Source organism: Lepidochelys kempii, chromosome 23, assembly GCF_965140265.1.
Source record: "Lepidochelys kempii isolate rLepKem1 chromosome 23, rLepKem1.hap2, whole genome shotgun sequence".
NCBI lineage: Eukaryota > Metazoa > Chordata > Testudines > Cheloniidae > Lepidochelys > Lepidochelys kempii.
This window is the reverse complement of record NC_133278.1, coordinates 14,974,602-14,996,311: the sequence shown is the minus strand read 5'-3', so window position 1 is coordinate 14,996,311 and position 21,710 is coordinate 14,974,602. Positions and strand designations below refer to the sequence as shown.

The 21,710-nt window shown below is 60.5% G+C and overlaps 2 protein-coding genes across 2 annotated transcripts; both read right to left on the bottom strand.

The window, feature by feature from the left end:
* Nucleotides 1-574: 574 nt before the first annotated feature.
* Nucleotides 575-7,084, bottom strand: LOC140901888 (synaptonemal complex central element protein 1-like). The gene is made up of 10 exons (XM_073321315.1): nt 7,045-7,084; nt 5,463-5,537; nt 5,133-5,180; nt 4,427-4,481; nt 3,943-4,032; nt 2,813-2,876; nt 2,201-2,267; nt 1,635-1,755; nt 1,156-1,245; nt 575-638 (listed from the first exon to the last, which is right to left on the bottom strand). Exons 1-10 carry the CDS (start codon nt 7,082-7,084, stop codon nt 575-577), a joined length of 714 nt encoding a protein of 237 aa, XP_073177416.1.
* Nucleotides 7,085-10,816: 3,732 nt separating this feature from the next.
* LOC140902048 (vacuolar fusion protein MON1 homolog B-like) lies at nt 10,817-20,357 on the bottom strand. Its single transcript, XM_073321670.1, has 6 exons — nt 20,277-20,357; nt 19,052-19,156; nt 18,257-18,679; nt 16,696-17,494; nt 14,364-14,511; nt 10,817-13,418 (listed from the first exon to the last, which is right to left on the bottom strand). The coding sequence occupies exons 2-6, from the start codon at nt 19,134-19,136 to the stop codon at nt 13,200-13,202; spliced, it is 1,674 nt and encodes a 557-aa protein (XP_073177771.1). The 5' UTR covers nt 19,137-19,156; nt 20,277-20,357; the 3' UTR covers nt 10,817-13,199.
* Nucleotides 20,358-21,710: the final 1,353 nt, after the last annotated feature.

The following is a 21,710-nucleotide window of genomic DNA, read 5'->3' as shown; positions in this document are numbered from 1 at the left end:
AGCCAGCCAGTCCTCACACACCTCCAGCCAGCCAGTCCTCGCACACCCCCAGCCAGGCCTCGCACACCTCCAGTCAGCCAGCCAGTCCTCACACATCTCCAGACAGCCAGGCCTTGCACAGCTCCAGTCAGGCCTCGCACACCTCCAGCCAGCCAGCCAGTCCTTGCACACCTCCAGTCACGCCTTGAACACCTCCAGCCAGGCCTCGCACACCTCCAGCCAGTCCTCGCACACCTCCAGCCAGCCAGCCAGCCAGTCCTCAAACACCTCCAGTCAGGCCTCGCACACCTCCAGCCAGCCACCCAGTCCTCGCACATCTTCAACCAGGCCTTGCACACCTCCAGCCAGCCAGTCAGTCCTCACACACCTCCAGCCAGCCAGGCCTCACACACGTCCAGGTAGCCCTCCCTCCCCCGCACACCCCTCCATCCATCCATCCTTCCCGTACACCCCTCTCTCTGCGTATCGGGGGGGTATTCTGTGCATGTGGTAATGTCCTGGTCACGGGGGTCCAGCATCGCAGACTCTGGTGGACAAGCTAACCAAGCCCTGCCCCTTTGCACAGCACTGCGCCCTACCAGAGATTTCCCTTTGGCGCTACCATCCTCACCTGCTGGGCTTCCAGCTCGGCCGTCAGCCTGAACGAAACCAGAAATAACAGTTATAGTCAAACAACGGGAGCGCCTGCCCAGGCCCGTCACCAGGGCATCCGAGCCCTTCGCAGGGAGGAAGGGATATGGCACAAGGGCTATGGCAGGGTCCTTCCTCCCAGCAGAGAAATGCAGCCACCTCTGGCAGGGCCCGCAGCCGCGGCCCAGCAGAGCAGAGTAATCAGGACAGTGAGGAATCCCATAAGCCACTGGAAACACGGGGAGGGTGGAGAGGGGTGGAGTGCGCTTGACCCAGTTGGGACTGGGCCAGGCAAAGAAGGCCCAAAAAGTGCCAGGGGAGTTTCCTGGACAAACCAGTCGGGGCCTTGGACTGACTGTGATCCACAGCAAAGCAGCAGCTGCAGCGCCAAGCTCACAGAACCTGGGAGGGAACCCAGGAGTCCTGGCTCCCAGCCTCACCCAGCTCTAACCACTAGACCCCACTCCCCTCCCAGAGCCAGGATTGAACCCAGGAGTTCTGGCTCCCAGCCCACCCTGCACTCACCTCTTGAACTTCTGCTGCAGTTCTGAGTGGCGGCGCGAAGCTGCCTCCAGATATTCGGTCGCTCTCTTGTTTTCCTGTTGGAACAGCTGCCTGGGGACAACAGAGGGCAGTGAACAGCCCAGACGCCTCGGTGATGGACAGCAACCCTCCCCAGCCAAGGCAGGCTGTGCTGGGAACAACTCTCTCTGCATCCCCTTGCCAAATGCTTCTCCCTGGCGGACCTCTGCCAGCCCTGTCCCAAGGCACTCTCTGCACTAGCCTAGATGGATGGTTTCATGGCAGCACCTAAGCTGCCCTCACTCCTCAAGGCAGGGATAGGACCCAGAAGTCCTTCCTCCCATCTGCCCCCCCACTCTAACCACTAGACACCACTCCCCTTCCTGAGCCGGGGATAGGACCCAGGAGTCCTGCTCGCAGTGTATCAATGCAGTACTGCTCCCCCGCTGGCAGGCACAGGGCTGGTGGCACTCAGCACTCACAGGGCACTGCTGGCCTCCTGGCTCTTCAGGAACATCCTTTCCTGGCTGGGAGCTGCCTCTGCCTGGGGCAGGGAGTCCAGCTGCTTCTCGACCTGGGCCAGGTTGTCTTGGATCAGCTTGTCTAGGGCAAATGACAGAAACAGAGTCACAGGGCAGCGTAACTTGGGTGCTGGGATCTCAGTGAGAACAGGTGGGGCCCAGCTCCTGGACTGAGACATGTCTGCAGAGACCAAGATCGGGGTCCCATCGTGCCGGACGCTGCCCAGACCCCAACCGAGATCAGGGCCCCGTCGTGCAAGGCACTGCCCAGACCCCAACCAAGATCAGGGCCCTGTCATGCCGGGCGCTGCCCAGACCCCGACCAAGATCAGGGCCCCGTCATGCCGGGCACTGCCCAGACCCCAACCAAGATCAGGGCCCCGTCGTGCTAAGCGCATGCCTAAAGCCCAACCGACAGATGGTCCCTGCCCGCAAGCGTCTGCACTCCAAATAAACAAGACAGACCCGAGGGAGGATTATTCTGCCCATTTTACAGCTGGGAACTGAGGCCCAGAGAGATTCATCACCTTCGCTCAGCAAACGTTCCCTGCTCTCAGCCATGCTGCAGATCTCGGCAGCCAGCTTCTCCATGCTCTAGGAGGAGGGGGAGGGAATTCACCACAGAGCATGCTGCCATGGGGAGGAAGAAGCGTCCACAGCCTTCCCTCATGCTAACCTCCCGTAGATGGGTCTTGTCCCAGACTGAAGCCTGGTCTCCGAGGGGAGACGCAGCTTGTATCAGCTAAAGAGCAATGTCCCTGCCCCCGGAGGCCTTATATCAGGTCCCTCCCTGTAATGCTGCCACAGCACAACACCGTGGACATCCTTGGCTTCTGCTAGCATCGAGTGTCCTCAACCCCTGTCCTGGCTCCTATCCCCTGCCCCCCCCCCCCCACAGATCCCACTCCCCTCCCAGAGCCGGGGCAAGAACTCAGGAGTCCTGGCTCCCAGCCCCCCTCAAAGCCAGGTAGAGAACCCAGGAATCCCGGCTCCCAGTCAGACTCCCTGCTCTAACCCAATCCCTCCCACACGTGCCCATGTCCCCTCCCAGTAGGGTTGTGTCCCACAATCTGTCCCTAGGGGAGCGTTCCCCACCCCACGCACCCAGGAACAGCACAGGGGACCCCAATGGCTCTTACGTGGCACTCCTGGAGGGTCTTGTGCTTCTCCATCAGCTCGTCCAGCTGCTGCTCAAATTCCAGCCTGGAAACAACACAGGGTGAGGGGCTGCCATGGGGCAGAGAGTTCTGCGCACAACAGAAACACTCACACGCACGCACAGCAGGGTTCATCCCCTCCAGCAGGGGGCAGCAGGGACACACAAACACCCACAGAGCAGGGCTGGTCCCTCCAGCAGGGGGCAGCAGAGACACACACACAGAGTGTGTTACATACAGTGCAGTACCTGTGTGTCCCTGCTGCCCCCTGCTGGAGGACATGAGCCCTGCGCGTGTGTGTGTGTGTGTCACTGCCGTCCCCAGTTGGAGGGGATGAGCCCTGCTCGGTGGGGGTGGGGGTGTCCCCCTGCTGCGGGGGATGAGCCCTGCTCTCTGTGAGTGTGTTTGTGTGTCTGTGTCCCTGCTGCACCCCACAGGAGGAGATGAGCTCTGCTCTGTGTGTGTGTGTGTGAGAGAGAGAGAGACAGAGAGAGACACTAAGGGCTGAATTCACCCGCCCAGAGTGACTCTCCTCCCTCTGGTGAGCAGGCGCTGGCAAGCGAGGGCCTGTGGCAAAGCCGGGACTGACTAGGCCGAGCAGGGCCTGGCAGCTGGTTAATTATTTGTCGTTAGTTTCCTGGACAGAACAGGAACGTGCCCAGGGTGTGGAACCCGAGGCAGAGGCTCGGGCTGCAGGAGGGAGCCCGTTCGGCGGGATGCCACCATTGCACACCTAGGCCAGACGGCTAGTGGACACACTGGGGTGTGCAACCCTGGCCTCTCTCGGAGCACTTTCCCATGGCTCGGCCCGGCTGGCACACAAGGGGCTGCCCCTAGGATGGACGCCCCAGACGCTCTAAGGGGTTTACTTTGAGGATCGGGCTGGCGTAGAGCTCACGGAGAAGGGAGCATCTAGACTCGGGGCAGCGGGATATCCCAGAAGGCACTGCCCGCTCCTGCTCATGGCCCGTGGTGACTGAGGAGGAGTGTAGGTGCGCCTGTGGGGTGCTGTGGCTGACACATGCCCATCTCCAGGAGTGTGTTGGAGCGGCAGCAACTCCCGCTTACAGAGCTGGGGGTTCAGTCCGCTGCAGGGGGGCGGGAGCCAGTACCTCTGTTTCCTCTGCTTCAGCTTCTCCTCCTGGATCTTCGCCATCAGCTCCTCGATGCTCTGCTTCCGATCCTGGGACAGCGTCTGCTGCCTGCCCGGGGCGAACAAGGGCGGCGCAGTCTGGTGAACCCGGGCAGCCTGACTCCCAGACGAGGGCACAAGACTCTTCGCCCACGGGGATCCCAAGACACTTTCCCCAGGTGAATCTACCCACCCCCCGCAAGCGGGCAGAGAAGCAGAAGTACCTGGCCCAGTATCAGGCCATGACATGAATAGAACCCAGGCGTCCTGGCTCCCAGCCTCCTCCTCCCCTGCTCTAACCACTAGACCCCACTCCCCTCCCAGAGTTGGGGACAGAACCAAGGAGTCCTTCTCTCTCTCTATGGTTCTCTGTGTCTCTCAGTCTCCATCTATATCCCCATACATACCCCTCCACCTGTCCATCCCTCCCTCCTGCCCTAACCCCTGCCCTATCCCCCTCTCACCTCTGGGCCTCAGCCTCCGTCTCCTGGCAGCGGAGCTGCAGGGTCCGCAGGACCTCTGGAAGGGACACGCATGTTAGTGAGGGGATACGGCTCCCAGAGAGACACCGTGCGCTGATCCCTGCTGGGGCCACCCCACTCCCCATGGGGTGCTCGCTCTGGCCTGCCCTTGGGCAGCTCCCACTGACCTGGGGAGGCACCCAGAGCCCCTGGCAGGGGGAGACTGGGAGATCCTGGTATGAGAGGATGGGGAATGGGGGGGGCACAGAGGCCCTGGGATGGGGGAAGATCGGGGGACCCTAGTGTGATAGGAGGGGAAATGGGGGGCACACAGAGGCCCTGGGATGCGGGGGGAATCGGGGTACCTGGTGTGAGGGAGGGGTCAGAGGGGGCACACAACACCCCTGGGGGCACACAGCAACCCTGGCAGGGGAGAGAATGAGCAGAGAGGCAGGAAGTCTCTGAAATAGAGGGGACTGGCATGGGGGCCCACAGGGAGTTTGGGGGGCAGACTGTGGTTAAGGCTGGATCCCGGGCTGTATGCAGGTTAACGCCTGTGTGACCCGCTGGTAATGGTAATGCCTGTCTTGTCTCGAGTCCTTCTCATCAGTGGATCTCAAAGTGCGGGACCAAAGTGGTCAGTGCCTTTATCCCGGCTGTCCAGCCATCTTCGTGTCACTCAGCCGAGTTGCTAAAGGCCTGCTCTCACCTTGCTTCTGGCTGCAGATTTTCTCCAGGTTCGACTTCTCCTCGTTCACTGCAAAAGAGTGTGGGGGGGAGAAACAACCAGGCTGGGGGCCCATATCCTCTGGGTTCGGGGTTGTGTCTCACTGGCGCTAGGGGGTAGGTCCAGCCCCCCACAGCATGCAGCTGGGTAGCGAAGGGGCGTTCTGCCAGAGAGCTCAGAAGACGCCGTGGCCCAAATCCTTAAAGGTATTAGGTGCCACGGGGAGTTAGGCACCATTGAGACTCTGGGTCAAAGGACCTGAGGTGCAACGTGAGCCGCAGGGAGCAGTGCTGGGCGGGGGGGGTGACTTACGCTCCTCCAGCTCTGCCTGCAGTTGCTCACTGCGCGCCTGCCCATCCTGCAGCTCCTGGCTCAGAGCCTGCTTAGCTAAGGAGAGACCAAACGGGTTAGGGGTGAAGGTGTGGGGAGAGAGAGAGGGGGATGTCTAAGGGGCTGGAGCAGTGAGGTGGGATGGATGGATAGATAGATAGATGGAGAGGTGTGTATGGGGATGGATGGGGTGGTGTGGAGTTGGAGGGAGGGAGGGAGAGGTCAATATGGGGTTGGATAATGGGGGGGTGTACAGGGATGGATGGAGGGAATGGTCGGCATGGGGATGGATAGTGGGGTGTGTGTATGGAGATGGATGGAGGAGTCAAAACAGGGATGGATAGTGGGGGGTGTATAGGGATGGATGGGGTGGGGTTGGAGGGAAAGAGGGAAGGGTCAGTATGGGGTTGGATAGTGGAGGGGGATGGATGCGGGGCTGTGGGGTTGGAGGGAGGGTGGGAGGGGTCAATATGGGGATGGATAGTGGGGTGTATGTATGGGGATGGATGGAGGGAAGGGTCAGTACAGAGATGGATAGTGGGGGATGGATGGGATGGAGTGGGGTTGGAGGGAGGGAGGGAAGGGTCAGTATGGGGTTGGATAGTGGAGGGGGATGGATGCGGGGCTGTGGGGTTGGAGGGAGGGAGGGAGGGGTCAATATGGGGATGGATAGTGGGGTGTATGTATGGGGATGGATGGAGGGAAGGGTCAGTACAGAGATGGATAGTGGGGGATGGATGGGATGGAGTGGGGTTGGAGGGAGGGAGGGAAGGGTCAGTATGGGGTTGGATAGTGGGGGGGATGGATGCAGGGCTGTGGGGTTGGAGGGAGGGGTCAATATGGGGATGGATAGTGGGGTGTGTGTATGGGGATGGAGGGTGGGAGGGGTCAGTACAGGGATGGATAGTGGGGGGTGTATGGGGATGGATGGGGTGAAATGGGGTTGGAGGGAGGTAGGGAAGAGTCAATATGGGGTTGGATAGTGAGGGATGGGGTGGGGATGGATGCTGGGCTGTGGGGTTGGAGGCAGGGGTCAGTACAGGGATGGATAGTGGGGTGTGTGTATGGGGGGGGTCAGTACAGGGATGGATAGTGGGGGGTGTGTACAGGGATGGAGGGAGGGGTCAGTATGGGCCTAGAGAGCTATAGGAAGATAGGTGTACATGGGGATGGATGGATTATATAGATCCCTGCATTACCAAGGGCCTGAGTCTGATTTCAGCACCACTGGGTGAAATCCACAGTCCCTGCTCTGAATCCATGGGCTCGTTTACACACCGCTTTCAAAGCCACGGAAGCTAAACCGGAGAACGGCCTCAGCTCCTGGGTCGGCGCGTCCCCCGGCGGGGGCAGCAGCATGGCTCTGGGGGTGAAGTGTGTGTCCCCATGTAAACAGGCTCTCAGTGAGAGCAGGATCTAGCTCCTGTGGGCAGGTAGAGAGGGGCTGACATTGGGGGGCCTAGTAGCAGGCTGGCACGGCAGTAAGGGGTGCTGGGGGAGCGGGCTGCAGCCCAGTGTGCTCCGTAATAGGAGTGGACAACCCCCTGCCTTCCCTGCCCCTCACCTCGCTGCAGTCTGCTGATCCTTCCTACCAGGTCGTCCATTCGGGGCTCCAGGGTCCCTGCTGCAGAGGGAAGGGGAAGGAGAAGGATACGCCCGGTTGTGTTCCTAACACGCATCCTTCACCCTATGCTTTTTTGAGTGTGCCTGGGCGGGAGGGGTAATTTCTCCCTTCACTTAACTGGGGGAGGGGAAACTGAGGCACAGATAAGTGACATAGAGAGTCACTGGTAGAGCCTGGAAAAGGACACAAGAGACCTCTTTCACAGACTACAGTTCTGACAGCTAGACCCCACTCTCCCCCCTGAGCCAGGGAAAGAACCCAGGAGTCCTGGCTCCCAGCCCCACCACTCTAACCCCTAGATCCCACTCCCCCCAAGCCAAGGATAAAGTCCTGGCTCCCAGCCCCACAAGCTCTAACCTCTACATCCCACTTCCCTCCCAGAGCTGGAGAGAGAACCCAGGAGTCCTGGCTCCCAGCACTAACCACCAGACCCAGCTCCCAAATACCATCCTGCAGTTGTTTCACCAGCAATAGCAGCTCCTCTGCCTTGGGTGCAAAGTCGCTGGGAACTGGGAAGAGTTAAAAAAAAACAAAGGAATTGCTTTGTTGTACAAAAGATTCAGCTCAAGCTTGTAACTGGGCTTTCTAGGGGGATTTATCCACCCCACGGCGTGCAGGAGAAGGGCGCTGTGGGGTTGCCATGGATTTATCCAGCCCATGGCATGAGGGAGAAGGGCACTGTGCGATTGCCATGGTGAGAGGGAGAAGGCATTGTGGGATTGCCACCCCATGGTGTGAGGGAGCAGGGCACTGTGGGATCGCTGCCTCATGGCATGAGCAAGCAGGGCACTGAGATCGCCCCCGCCCCTTGGCGTGAGCGAGCAGGGCACTGTAGGATCGCGCCCCCACACCTTGGCGTGAGCAAGCAGGGCACTGTGGGATTGGCCCTCCCACCTTGGCGTGAGAGAGAAGGGCACTGTGGGATCACTCAGCTGGTAGTATGAGGGAGCGGGGAGTTGTGGGATCGTCCCCCACTTGGCATGAGCGAGCAGGACATTGTGGGATCACTCCGCTGGTAGCATGAGGGAGCGGGGAGTTGTGGAATCTCCCCCCGCCATGGCGTGAGCAAGCAGGGCATTGTGAGATTGCCCCCGCTTGGTGTGAGCGAGCAGCAGGGCACTGTGGGATTGCTCCCCCCTTGGCATGAGCGAGCAGCAGGGCACTGTGGGATCGCCCACCCCTTGACGTGAGCGAGCAGCAGGGCACTGTGGGATCGCCCCCCTCTTGGCGTGAGCGAGCAGCAGGGCACTGTGGGATCGCTCCACCTTGGCGTGAGCGAGCAGCAGGGCACTGTGGGATCGCCCCCCTCTTGGCGTGAGCGAGCAGCAGGGCACTGTGGGATCGGCCCCCCACCTTGGCGTGAGCGAGCAGCAGGGCACTGTGGGATCGCCCCCCTCTTGGCGTGAGCGAGCAGCAGGGCACTGTGGGATCGCTCCACCTTGGCGTGAGCGAGCAGCAGGGCACTGTGGGATCGGCCCCCCACCTTGGCGTGAGCGAGCAGCAGGGCACTGTGGGATCGGCCCCCCACCTTGGCGTGAGCGAGCAGCAGGGCACTGTGGGATCGCCCCCCTCTTGGCGTGAGCGAGCAGCAGGGCACTGTGGGATCGCCCCCCTCTTGGCGTGAGCGAGCAGCAGGGCACTGTGGGATCGGCCCCCCACCTTGGCGTGAGCGAGCAGCAGGGCACTGTGGGATCGGCCCCCCACCTTGGCGTGAGCGAGCAGCAGGGCACTGTGGGATCGCCCCCCTCTTGGCGTGAGCGAGCAGCAGGGCACTGTGGGATCGCTCCACCTTGGCGTGAGCGAGCAGCAGGGCACTGTGGGATCGCCCCCCTCTTGGCGTGAGCGAGCAGCAGGGCACTGTGGGATCGGCCCCCCACCTTGGCGTGAGCGAGCAGCAGGGCACTGTGGGATCGCCCCCCTCTTGGCGTGAGCGAGCAGCAGGGCACTGTGGGATCGCTCCACCTTGGCGTGAGCGAGCAGCAGGGCACTGTGGGATCGGCCCCCCACCTTGGCGTGAGCGAGCAGCAGGGCACTGTGGGATCGGCCCCCCACCTTGGCGTGAGCGAGCAGCAGGGCACTGTGGGATCGCCCCCCTCTTGGCGTGAGCGAGCAGCAGGGCACTGTGGGATCGCCCCCCTCTTGGCGTGAGCGAGCAGCAGGGCACTGTGGGATCGGCCCCCCACCTTGGCGTGAGCGAGCAGCAGGGCACTGTGGGATCGGCCCCCCACCTTGGCGTGAGCGAGCAGCAGGGCACTGTGGGATCGCCCCCCTCTTGGCGTGAGCGAGCAGCAGGGCACTGTGGGATCGGCCCCCCACCTTGGCGTGAGCGAGCAGCAGGGCACTGTGGGATCACTCTGCTGGTGGCATGAGGGAGCGGGGAGTTGTGGGATCGCCCCCCCCTTGGGGTGAGCGAGAGCATTGTGGGATCACCCTTCTGGAAGGGCATCGTGGGATTGGCCGTGATTTGTCCACCCCATGGGGGCCATTCCCCCCTTGCCCCATCTTCCTCTCACCCTGTTTACTCCCCTCCATGGCCCTATGTACCCAGAGAGGTGTGGGGAGGGGGGCCTTAACACAGACGCCTATTCACCCCCCCAGGAGGGAGGGGGAGCCTTGAAACTTCCCAACCCCCCCCCGCGCGCTTTCTTTTCCCGCCCGTTTTCCAACGGTTGCTGCGGCTCCGCCCCTCCCCTCAGCCAGGCTCGTGCGCTGTGTTTACCACCTGCCAAGGCCCCGCCCCCTCCCCTTGGAGAAAGGGGGAGGAGCTAACCCCTCACTGCAGGGTCGGGGTGGGGGGCAGGTCTAGGCACCAGGACTCCTGGGTTCTCTCCCCGGCTCTGGGAGGGGAGTGGGGTCTGGTGGGTCAGAGCAGGGGGGCTGGGAGCCAGGACTCCTGGGTTCTCTCCCCAGCTCTGGGAGGGGAGTGGGGTCTGGTGGGTCAGAGCAGGGGGGCTGGGAGCCAGGACTCCTGGGTTCTCTCCCCGGCTCTGGGAGGGGAGTAGGGCCTGGTGGGTTAGAGCAGGGGGGCTGGGAGCCAGGACTCCTGGGTTCTCTCCCCGGCTCTGGGAGGGGAGTGGGGCCTGGTGGGTTAGAGCAGGGGGGCTGGGAGCCAGGACTCCTGGGTTCTCTCCCCGGCTCTGGGAGGGGAGTGGGGCCTGGTGGGTTAGAGCAGGGGGGCTGGGAGCCAGGACTCCTGGGTTCTCTCCCCAGCTCTGGGAGGGGAGTGGGGTCTGGTGGGTTAGAGCAGGGGGGCTGGGAGCCAGGACTCCTGGGTTCTCTCCCCGGCTCTGGGAGGGGGAGTGGGGTCCAGGGGCTTAGATTGGGGAGCTGGGTACAGCAACCCCAGAGCAGGGGATCCAGGGCTGCACTTCCCTTGACCCAGCACCACAGACTAAGCTCATCCTGTCCCTCATTGGTTATCATTTGGGCAGGACTGGGTTTCATCCATTCTCCCCTCTCATCTTTGGGCAGGGGTGGGGGGGCATCTTCAGATGTCCCTGGGCTCCACCGTTGAGGCAGGGCACCAGGCAGATGTTTCTGTGTTTAGCACCCAGGGGAGAGGGGTCCCGCCCTGGGGATGGCAGAGGGGTGGCATTTGGCTTGGGTAGATGGCAGGAGGTGGGGAGGTCAAACGATTGGCAGGGGATGAGCAAGGGCCGGTAGCATCTGGCCGCTCCTACCTTCGTGGCCAGACAAGGGGAGGAGGCAGAGCTACAGGCAGTCAGACATCATTTATTTCAACCCCCCCACCTGGGCAGGTAGACTCCAGGTGCAGCGAGCCTTGGGACAAGTGCTGGACCAGACCTCTCTGAGCAGAGTTGCCCCCCCCCCCCCCCTCCGCTGGCCCTGCTCCCGCTGCAGAGCCCACACACATAGCTTGCGGCAGGGTGCAAGCACTGGCTGCGTCTTAAAATAACACCCCTGCAAGGAGGCTCGCCTCGGTATTTTGGACTCTGACTGTCCCCATGTTTCTGTTTGCAGTGATGTAGCAGCAGGGTTAACTGCTAGGGCTGGGAGCGAAGCGAGTGCAGCTGGTAGCTTTATTTCTGTACACCAGCTCTCTGCACCACAGCACCACGCGCAGACTTGAAGTATCGTCAATTCACAGCCTGCAGTCCAGGCAGCCAAACCCCCAAAAAATCAGCTGTGAATATCACTCAGTAATGACCCTTCTACCATGCCTCGCTGCTCCCCTTCCCCCTTGAAGAGCAGCTGAGCTTGCTGCCTTTCACACACACTCCTTATGGGATACGGAGTGACCATGTGCTAGGAACCGCTTGGCAGGACCTCCGCTGCCATAAAAATCACATCCCTCCCTTGCCAGCAGCCAGGCTGAACTCATTTTAATACTTAGATTTGAGATTAAAAAAACCCACCAGGCAGAGTCAGATGTGCTGAGTACCTGATGGTTGAGTGGAACACAGCAGGAAGAGAAGGTGGATTTGGGATCCCATCCTTCCTTGCTTGCCCCTGCCAAAAAGGAGAATGCTGCAGGGATGGAAAATGCCAACCTCAGAGGGTTAGCGTGACAACACTTGGGGCAAGCTCAGCTGTGACCTGACATCTCCAGCCATAAGAGAGTTAAAATCTAGCCTGGACCTCCCGTCTGCATCCAGCTGACACAAGCTCACTGGGGCCAAGGCAACACAGCTAGTATTTAGAAAGCCCCAATTCCCCCTTCCCTTGGCAAGATCCTCTGTGCTGGACAGGGAGCAAGCCAGATGTACCCTCATCAAAACAACTTTTTAATAAGACTTTGATTCTCAGTTGAACACGCCAGCCAGGAAGAGACCTCAGTTGACAGCCACCCAAGATGGTTTTAGGCACAGTGCATCATGCGTGTGAAAACTCTTTCTGCTTCCCCAACCCCGCCAGGTCTCCCTGGAGCAGCTAAATGCAAGTTAAAAGGAGACACAGGCAGGGGCTGGCTTTCCAGAGGCATGGGATGATCTTCCTGTGAAAAACAGACCCAGCGGATTCTGGATCAATCCCACTGCAGATCGATAGGTCTAAGGCCATGGGGGAGCAAACAGCCCTTCCTTCTAGCAACCAGGATGGACAAGGAGACTGAAAAGTGACGGGGCAGCCCAGTTACCATAGTGCAGGGCACAGATGTCACCGGCAAAGGAGGGAGGCAGTTCATTGCTTTCAAAGAGCATTTCAAAGAGCATTTTGACACTTCCTGTGAAAGGATCCGCCTTTCCAAAGGGAACATTAAATTAAGACGGGCAGCAGAGAAGAGTGCATTGGTGCAGGCGTTAACGAACACAACCAGCACAGGGAGGGAGAATACAACACAGCAGGCAACTCCAACACCCAACTGCAATTTATAGCATCGAGAGGAGCATGTGCATGGGGCGGGGGGATGAGGGAGTAATCTCCTTCCCGCCCCACATACAGCTATGTTTCCAGACACAGCACCCAGTTAAATATATTGGCAAATATGAGCCGCCAAGCTCCGGGTGCCTGTGAGAAATCTAAGTTCATTCCAGGCTCAGGTTTTTAAAGAGCAGGGGATGTTGAAAAATAGTTTCAAAGCAGGTTGGGCTCCGATGCCAAGGGGTGCAATTAGCCACAATTCATCCAAAGGAAAGAGAAACACCATCACAGCCCATTTCACAGGGCCCTGTGGCCGATCCACACTGGGAGGCGGAGAGCAGAGGCTCCAGGGGAAGGAACCAAAACCAGCTTCCGTCAAGGAGATGGAACAAGCCGCACCCAACCCCAGCTCCACTGTGCAGGTGGAGTCCTTCGGTACAGGCCTATGCGAGCCAGAGTGTAAGCTCGCCATGCCCCTACGTGCCCACATCAGCCTGGAGCACGAGGCTCAAAGTGAAGCAATAACCCCCACTCAGGCTTCCCCAACAGAGAGTTGGAGACACAAGTAGGCCAATAAATAAGTCAGGCAGATAACCACACATCAACACCACCTCGGAAGGAGCCGGCCAAGCCTGAGCCAACTCCTAGAGAGTATGGCTTCTCGGTGTAGGGGTGGGGAGGTCCCTGACCTCCCCTTCTAAGAGGAGAAGGGATTCCCCCCCAAGTTATCCAATCACCAGTGAAATACAGGGGCCTCGAGTGAAGCAGGCCCAGGCTTAGAGACCAGCAAAAAATCCATTCTCAGCACCATCGGGCCGGCTGCCCTTGGCACCCTTCCCAGGGTTAGGCGTGGTAGAGTATTTTGGGGGGTAGCGAATGAAGAGCCGGTCCTCCTCCTTCTTGATCCAGCGCAATAGCTTGGTGAGGACATTGATGGCGCCGGCCTTGGTTACCAGGGGGCTGAAGCAGGTGTACAGCTCGAACTTACTGGTGACCTGAGAAGGAGAACATGGAAAAAGGAAAGGTCAACCCATCCTCTCCCCTATACCCGGCATGGTCTTGTCTCTTGTCCTCCCTCTCCAAACCCACTCCCCAGCTTTTTCTCATCACAAGCCCTGAGGGAGGCAGCACAAGCTTTAAACCCATATGCAGCTGTCAGCATGACAGCCAGAAGCAGTTCCAATGGGACACATGTTCACTCTGAAACCTACTGATGGTGGTTAAAACCAAAGCACATCACTGCCTATCACATGAGTGGACACATCACACTAAGGTGCGTATCCCAGTCACATCCCTCAATTGCCTGGGAATTCTGCAACATGTGGGGCCTTGACGCTGGAATTCTGGGAACAAGCAGCCTGAACCATCTCCCCTGCAATCCAGGTGGGACTGGTCAGGCCTTGGTGATCACTTCCCAGGCCAGGCATCACTGTGCTTCCTGCTAGGGGAGCAGGAATGAGCCCAGTGCAAGATAGAAAGAACAGAGCAGGAAGTTCCACCCTCCTCACACTAGAATATTACTGAGACAGGAAGTGGTCTCTCCCAAGCCTGCAGCCAATGCCAGGTGAAGGCCCAGGCAATCTAGGCTCATGCCTAAGGGCAATTGCTAGAGTCATGCGATCACAGCAGCAGCTCAGCTTTCCATTACGAATGGAGTCAGCATCTCGCCTTCCTAGTTGGGAAGAAAACCTTGAAATCATAAGCCAGGTGTCACAAAGGCAGCGACACTCCCTGAGTCTGTGGAGGGCCTGAGCTGGGGGAAACTGACCTATGTGTGAGTGATGCTGCCTGAGTTTGCAGAGAGCCGGAGCCAACTGCGGTGAGTGAGTAATACGGGGTCCTCCAGCCTCTCCTGGGGAGGAAGAAGGGCCCTGCTGTTCCTCTGGGGAGATGAGGCCCATGACCCCCCTAAATGCCTCATTAAAAGTGCCCTGCCTTACCCAGGCGAGTAGCGTCTCCTTCTCGGCCACATGGTAGATGAGGCGCAGGGGGCGAGAGGTGCTGTGGATGCGGCTGTGCAGGTAATGGTAGAGGTCAAAGAGCCGGTGTTGCTCCTCCTCGCTGCAATACGGCCCCTCCAGCTCTGGGCTGCGGAGGGCGAGAGATGCCAGGGGGGCAGGATTAGACACAGAGACCAGGCACTGCCCCCTCCTTGCCGCTACTGCTACCAGTGTCTCAACTCGGCACCCCGCAAAACCAGGAGGGCAGGGAGAACACTGAACTAGAAGGAAACCTAGAAACAGCTGGAGCATGAGCCCATCTAGCACGGCATCTTGGCTAGCTGAGGAACCCCAGAGGAAACTGCTTCCCAAAGATTAGTGCTCGCTCACTGCCAAAATCCAGCTCCCCTCCGGGGTGAGGCCTGCCCTGCCAAAACCCTGCCTTTAGTTTGAGATCTTCCAGACACTCCTGGAGCCTACAGGGCTGTCAGCCCCAGTATCCTGTGGCAGGGAGTCCCACTGGCTAACACGAGGGTCCGGGAGAAGCCCACAGGTGGATTTGACCCTTGTGTGCTTCACATGACAGGCCTTCGTTCTGGTACTGCAAGGCAGGGAGAACAAGAGATCCTGATCCTATTGCAGTATTTGGTGTATGGCTATCCGGTCACCTCATATCAGGGTAGACGGGCCCATTGTTCTCATCCGGGATGGGGAGGAGGTACCCGGACAGGCAGACCCCCATTCTGATTTGGAACAGGGAGGAAGTACCTGGGAAAGGCAGACCCCCCATTTGGATCCGGGAAGAGGGGGAGGTACCAGGGAAAGACAGACCCCCACTCTGATCCAGGACGGGAAGGAGGAACCAGGATAGACAGACCCCCACTCTGATCCAGGATGGGAAGGAGGAACCAGGATAGGTGGATCCCCACTCTGATCCGGGATGGGGGCGGGGAGGTACCAGGGAAAGGCAGACCCCCATTCTGATCAGGGACGGGGAGGAGGAACCAGGATAGACAGACCCCTACTCTGATCTGGAACGGGGGGGGGGAGGTACCAGGGAAAGGCGGATCCCCACTCTGATCCAGGATGGGGGGCAGGTGCCAGGGAAAGGCAGACCCCCACTCTGATCCAGGACGGGGAGGAGGTACCAGGATAGACAGACCCCCATTCTGATCCGGGACGGGGAGGAGCTACCCGGGAAAGGCAGACCCCCATTCTGATGTGGGGGAGAAACACTTGCCCGGACAAGCCCATGTGACTGACTAACATGGTGTATCGTCAGCCAATCACTTCTGTTTCAGGCTGTGAACAAGAAGTTCAGAGACCCCGATTCCATGCCACGTCCAGCTGACAGGAAGAACGGTTGTGCGGTGTAAAGCGGTTCATTAAGTGCCCGACACTGACTCTTCCCACCCTGGCACGAGCTCTCAGCTGCAATCCCCCCCAGCCCCCCAGTCTAGTAGTATAGAGCAGAGGGGCTGGGAGCCAGGACTCCTAAGTTCTATCCCCAGTTCTGGGAGAGGAGTGGGGGCTAGGGGGTTGGAGCAGTGGGGGTTGGGAGCCAGGACTCCTGGGTTCTATCCCTGCCGCTCCAGCACATAAAGAACATGCCTCAGTTTCTCCATTTATAACACACGGACAGTGTCACCCGCCTCTTTTTGGGGGTACTGGGAGGTTCATGATGTCAGAGCTCCTCTCCCCTGGCATTGAGCTACCCCCACCATTCCCCCACATGATGGCACTGCTGAGGCCCCTGAATTCCCAGCATGCCCTGGGCCATCTCGGCCCCGTGATCCCCACAAGCAGCCAGTCTCTCACACATGCCACCTTGTTGGGCAGCACATGACGTGCCCTATTTAAAGCCGGGATTGCATAAGGCTGGTTTAACTCGTCCCGGAGCCGCAGGGGGAGAGGGAGGACAGCTGTCTGTCCGGGAGGCTGTCTGTCCAGCCGGCACATCCCAGCCATCCTCCACTGCAGTGACCAAAAAGCGCCCTCGAGGCTGCACCTGCAGGGAGCACCCACCTGGGGCTGAAACGCAGCTGCCTCTGGGGTGGAGCACACAGCTCCATAACGCCTCCCCGCAAACTGAGGACAGCTCTACTGACACCTGCCTTGCTGCCTTCAGCACGGCGCCCCCTAGTGCCCGGCACTGGCTGCCAGGGGAGAGCGCCCCCTGCTGATCCCCCTGCTCCCCAGTGCCCCTACCACCAGGACCTTGCAGGAACTAAGCAGGGCTTAGTCCAAATTCAAGGCCACGGACACGACTCAGCCTCCCACACACCAACCCCGCCGGCCAAAGCCAGAACCAAGCCTTGCTGCGCCCCAGTACCTGGTGAACTGGGGCAGCTGGCGGTAGTTCTCCGGGATATCCAGCGGCTTGTAGAGGAAGTGCCGCAGGTCGGGCACCCCGACCTGCCCCACGCCATAGGAGGGGCTCTGCAGGCCGCCCGAGAGCACCTGCAGCAAGCCCTGAGTCCGCATGGCCTCCTCCACCCGCTTCTTGCAGTCCGAGACGGCGTAGAAGGACTCCTTGTCGGTGGAGAGCAGCACCAGGCAGACGGTGCACTCCGTGTCCAGGTAGGAGATGTAGGCGTAGAAGTACCCGTCGGGGTTGAAGCGGGGCAGGCAGATGGGTGTCCAGATCTCCCCGGCCTGGAAGGCCGAGCTGGCCCCAATCAGGTTGAGCAGCAGGTGGAGGTCGGTGGGCTCCAGCCGGCACTCCTCAATCACCGCCCGCTCCTGCACCGCTGTGACCAGCTGGCTCCGGGCCACCAGGATGGAGAAGACCAGGTTGGGGGTGATGGCCTTCTGCAGCAGGGTGCCCAGGGCGTCCCGCAGGGAGGCGGGCAGCAGCAGGCAGCGCACGGCCCCCAGCAGGAAGCCAGGGTCCAACTCCACCAGGTTGAGCAGGCGGTCGAGGATCTTCTCGGAGCCCGCCAGCAAGCGCCGCAGGTCGTAGTTCTTCTTGCGCTCGAAGATGCGGGTGATGCTCACCTGGGTCAGCATGCTGAGGATCTGGTAATAGACGTAGAGCAGCTCCTGGCGCAGCTGCTGCTCCGACTGCAGCGTCCGCGACACCGACACCAGTACCAGTGGGCCCTGCTGCACGAACACCAGCTTCCGGTCGTCTGGGGCGGAGGGGCAGACATGGAGACAGTGAGCTTGCCCAGCTCCCGGGGACCCCTGAGTGCCATTGCCCGACCCCCTGAACCGGCCAGATTGGAGCCGGGGCCCCCTAGAGGGGACAGTCCCCATGTCCCATTCCCCACCGCCCTAAGCCAGCCAGTTCCCCACCCTGGGGCTGGCTGGGAGCCAGCGCCCCCTAGAGGGGAAAGGCCCCATGTCCCATTCCACGGCCCATGAGTTTTCCTCTCCGTCACGCCTCACGTATTTATGCACTCTCAGTGCAACGTATCAACCGCTGAGGGCTAATCTCATTACGGCTCCCCTGGGACCTATTCATGCACCTGCGGCCACAGGTCTGCCAGCGTCCCAGCCTCCTCCTCCCTCTAAATACCCCCAAAGCAAGCATACAGCCTCACACCAGACTTGCACAGCACCGACAGGCAGCCACCTCTGGGGTGGAGCACAGCAGCTGGATAATTCGGAGACTAGCTTCCTCCCGTCCAACTGGAACTGCGGTGAGGGGAAATCAGGCAGGTGGAATGGAATCCCCTGCGCCCCAACAGCCAGGACACTGGGGGTCCCGCCTCAACCGGGGGGCAAGTGTTACGGGATTTTTAAGGAATTCAATTATTTGGGTCAGCAGCGACTGCCATGGGAAAGCGCCCCTTGCCGAGACCCCCACCCCACAGGACGGCGCCCCTCAGCCCCCGGCCCTGACTGCCAGGGGAGAGCGCCCCCTGCCCTGAAGCCCAGCCCCCACCTACCCGAGTAGATGGAGCGGATGGCGTTGTCGCCACTCTGGATGAAGGACACCAGCGCCATCATGACGCCCATGGTGGAGGACAAGGCCTCCTCGTTGCCGTAGCGAGAGTAGATGGGCTTGCCGGCCTCGCTCAGCACGAAGATGTGCTTCCGGCGGGCCCGCCAGCTGGCGGCCGTCACGTCCTCGTCGCGGTGCGTGGGTGGGGCCAGCGGGCCCCCCGGCTCACAGGCCACCACCCCCAGGGGCCGCCCAAACTCGCTCGAGTCCTCCAAGGTGTTGTCAGTGGAGGCCGAGTCTGACAGCTCCTTGTCGCTCGGCTCCTCCTGGGCGTCCCCCTGGCCATCAGCCGCTCTCAAGGGCCCATTGCTCTGTGGGGCAGGCAGCTCCTCCTGCTCCTCCGGGCCAGCGCTGGGCTCGTCCCCCTCTGGGGGGCAAAGGAGAGAGTCACCGAGACGGGAGAGAACCCAGGAGTCCTGGCTCCCAGCCCCCCGCTCAAACCACTAGACCCCACTCCCCTCCTGGAGCCAGCGAGAGAATCCCGGAGTCCTTGCCCCCTGACATCTCCCTTGCCCCCTATGTGACCAATTTAGGGGTACTCTTTCTCTGCCAGGCTCCAGCGTCTTCCCGATGCCCCTTTCCAGAATGGGGCAGGCAGAGCAATCAGGAGGGCGTCCCCACTGTAAGGCAGGGGTCCCCAGTGGCCATGGCCCCACTAACGCCCCTGGCAACAGGATGGGAGGCAACCCCACACCTTTCTGTCCCCAGTACGAGGGGCACGCCCCAGGCGGGCACTCACCTGTATCTGTGGGGCACAGCCCGGCCTGCTCCTGGGGCAGTGCCATCCCTTCCCGTGTCGGTGAGCCGGGCTCGCCCGTTGCCATCTTCGCATGCCAAGCGGCACCTGCAACGGCAAAGCCACAGGAAGTCGAGATCCATGGCTGGAAAGAGAACCCAGGAGTCCCGGCTCCTCCGCTCTAACCACTAGACCGCACTCCCCTCCCAGAACCGGGGAGAAAACCCAGGAGCCCCGGCTCCCAGCCCCCTGCCATACCCCACTCCACCCCCTATGGAGGTGAGAACACCAGATGGACCCAAGTCACTGTTCAGGCCTGGAGCCACGGCCAGCCCGGGCCGCTCCCAGCAGGGCAGGGCCGAGCCGGTCAGACCAGCATTAGTTACTAATCGCTGTCACATGCCCCAGCAGCGATGCCAGGCAGGAGCCGGCAGGAAATAGCCCCATTCACTAATCGCCTTCCCACGGGGAGCTTAATGGCTCCAAGCTTAGCACTGCAGGGCCCACAGCACCCCCCTTATAACACCAAACCCCCCTTCGCCCGGGGCAGAGCCCAGATCCCCCCCACTTCCTCTCCAACACCACAGCGCTCCCGGGCGCTGCCCCCCAGCTGCACTACCCCAGAGGTGGCTGCATCTCAGCGCCACAGGAGCCCTCCCCGTGTGTTGTGGTGTGTGGCTGTCCCCCTGCTGCCCCGCCCCAGAGGTGGCTGCATCTCAGCATCAGAGCCCTCCCCCTGCGGATGCTGGGGATCTATCACAACCGAAAGCAGGCCAGGCATAGAGGGATGTTGAGATGCCTCCCCTCTGGGGAGGGCAGCTCAGTAACAGCAACACGGAACGCCACGCAGGGCTGCCTCCCCCGGCCAGGTCCCGGCTCATCTGTGGGGGGTGGTTCCCTCTTTGCTCCCCTTTAGGGTCTCCCCTCCTCCCCATGAGTCTGCAGGAGGGGGGCACTCCTCCTTCCCAGGGGCTTCCCTCTCCCCATGTGGCTACGGGGGAGGTCTCCCCTCCTCCCTATGTGACGCTGGGGGGCGCCTCCCCTTGTCCCCCACTGGGGGTCTCCCCTCCTCCCCATGGGGTCCGGGGAGGGGTCTCCCCTCCCCGACATGTGACCCTGGTGGAGTCTCCCCTCCTCCCCATGGGGTCCGGGGGGGGTCTCCCCTCCTAGCCCACGTGGCAGTAGGGGGGGTCTCCCCCCCCGTGGTCTCGGACCCCCCTCCCCTCACCATGCGCGCGCCCGAGGGTCTCCCCTGCGCTCCTCCGGCAGCCTCGATCCCGGCGCCGCGCAGCACGGAACCGAGCGCGGGAGAAAGGGCGGGGCTGGCGGCGCCTCCCTCCAATCACAGGGCGCAAAGCGTGGGGGGCGTGGCCTGGCGTGCAAGGTAGCTGCCAATCAGAGAACGAGGCGGTACAGACGTAAGTGGGGGCCAGACTGTCACAAGACTTAGCCAATCAGAGAGCGCAGAGCTAGCCGAGAGGGCGGCTTTAGAGACTCATCCTGCCAATCCCGAGATGCCAGCCCCAGATTTCCACCAATCAGAGAGCGGGGAGGGTTTCGATGGCCAACGGGGCAGGGATTGGGGGTGACAGCTGGTGATTGAGCCGTGACGTCACCGTGCCACACATGATGCTGGGCCGTGATGTCATCTTATTGCACTGTGACATCACTACGCTCCATTGTGTTGCGAGATCCATCAGCGCTGGGCTGTGCCATTGTGTCATCATGATGACATCACTGTACTGAGTGATTACCTCATGCTACACTATGACATCATCATATTGCATCATGCCGTGCTACGACATCCCGGTGCCACGTCATCACCCAGGCGCGTTGCACCATCCTCGTCCTGTCGGGGGAGTGCGGGGCAGCCCCGTGACGTCATCCTACTGCCTCCTCCCATCATCCCCCTTCCTGATGACATCACAGCAAAGTGTGCTGACATCACAATCCTACTTAGCAATGTGGGAGCACTCCAGCAGGACAGGGGCTGGGAGCCAGGACTCCAGGTTCTCTCCCCAGCTCTGGGAGGGGAGCAGGGTCTAGTGGTTAGAGCGGGGGGGGCGGCTGGGAGCCAGGACTCCTGGGTTCTCTCCCTGGCTCTAGTCCTCTTCCTCAGAGCAGGGGTTCTCACAACAAATTTTTTAGTGGCCTCAGAATGTGGCTACCAAATCTTGCTGGTGGCCACTTTGACAAGTTTTTCCTAGAATCCTTAATTAACTTTAGAGAAAACAAATAACTATGCACAGACCCATGTCCAAATCCTTGTAATTTATTTATGTGGGGCTTTTTTTTCATACTCAATAATAAAAATTATGGACAATTGTCTCTATTCTTTACTGGACCTAAACAGAACTGAAATACAAATAAGGTGCTTTGCACATTCTTGCCTTTGTTGTTGTTGTTGTAAAAAGACTTGTTAGCTAGTAAGTCAGCTGCTGTTATCAGTGACACGTGTATGTTAATATCACTTTTTTCACAGCCTCCCAGCTAGCTACTGAGTCTGCTGTGAAAAGTGACATTAACCAACACACAAATATCATTTTTCACAGCAGACTTGCTCAGCCCCAGCAAGCCTGGGGACAAACCATGCTCTGGATGGGGAGGTGGGTAGGGAGGCAGCGGGGGCTGGGGCGATGGGGGGCAGGGGCCAGGGGAGGCA

Bases quoted from the DNA above. Each gene is read 5' to 3' on its own strand.
- LOC140901888 (XM_073321315.1), bottom strand. From the start codon at position 7,084: ATGGACGACCTGGTAGGAAGGATCAGCAGACTGCAGCGAG. The intron at 5,181-5,462 runs GTAAGTCACCCC...ACTCTTTTGCAG, and splicing joins GCAGGCAGAGCTGGAGGAGC to TGAACGAGGAGAAGTCGAAC. The intron at 2,877-3,942 runs GTACTGGCTCCC...TGTTGTTTCCAG, and splicing joins CTGAAGCAGAGGAAACAGAG to GCTGGAATTTGAGCAGCAGC.
- LOC140902048 (XM_073321670.1), bottom strand. From the start codon at position 19,136: ATGGCAACGGGCGAGCCCGGCTCACCGACACGGGAAGGGATGGCACTG. The intron at 18,680-19,051 runs GTGAGTGCCCGC...TTTGCCCCCCAG, and splicing joins GCTGTGCCCCACAGATACAG to AGGGGGACGAGCCCAGCGCT. The intron at 13,419-14,363 runs GTAAGGCAGGGC...TCTCCTTCTCAG, and splicing joins AGGAGACGCTACTCGCCTGG to GTCACCAGTAAGTTCGAGCT.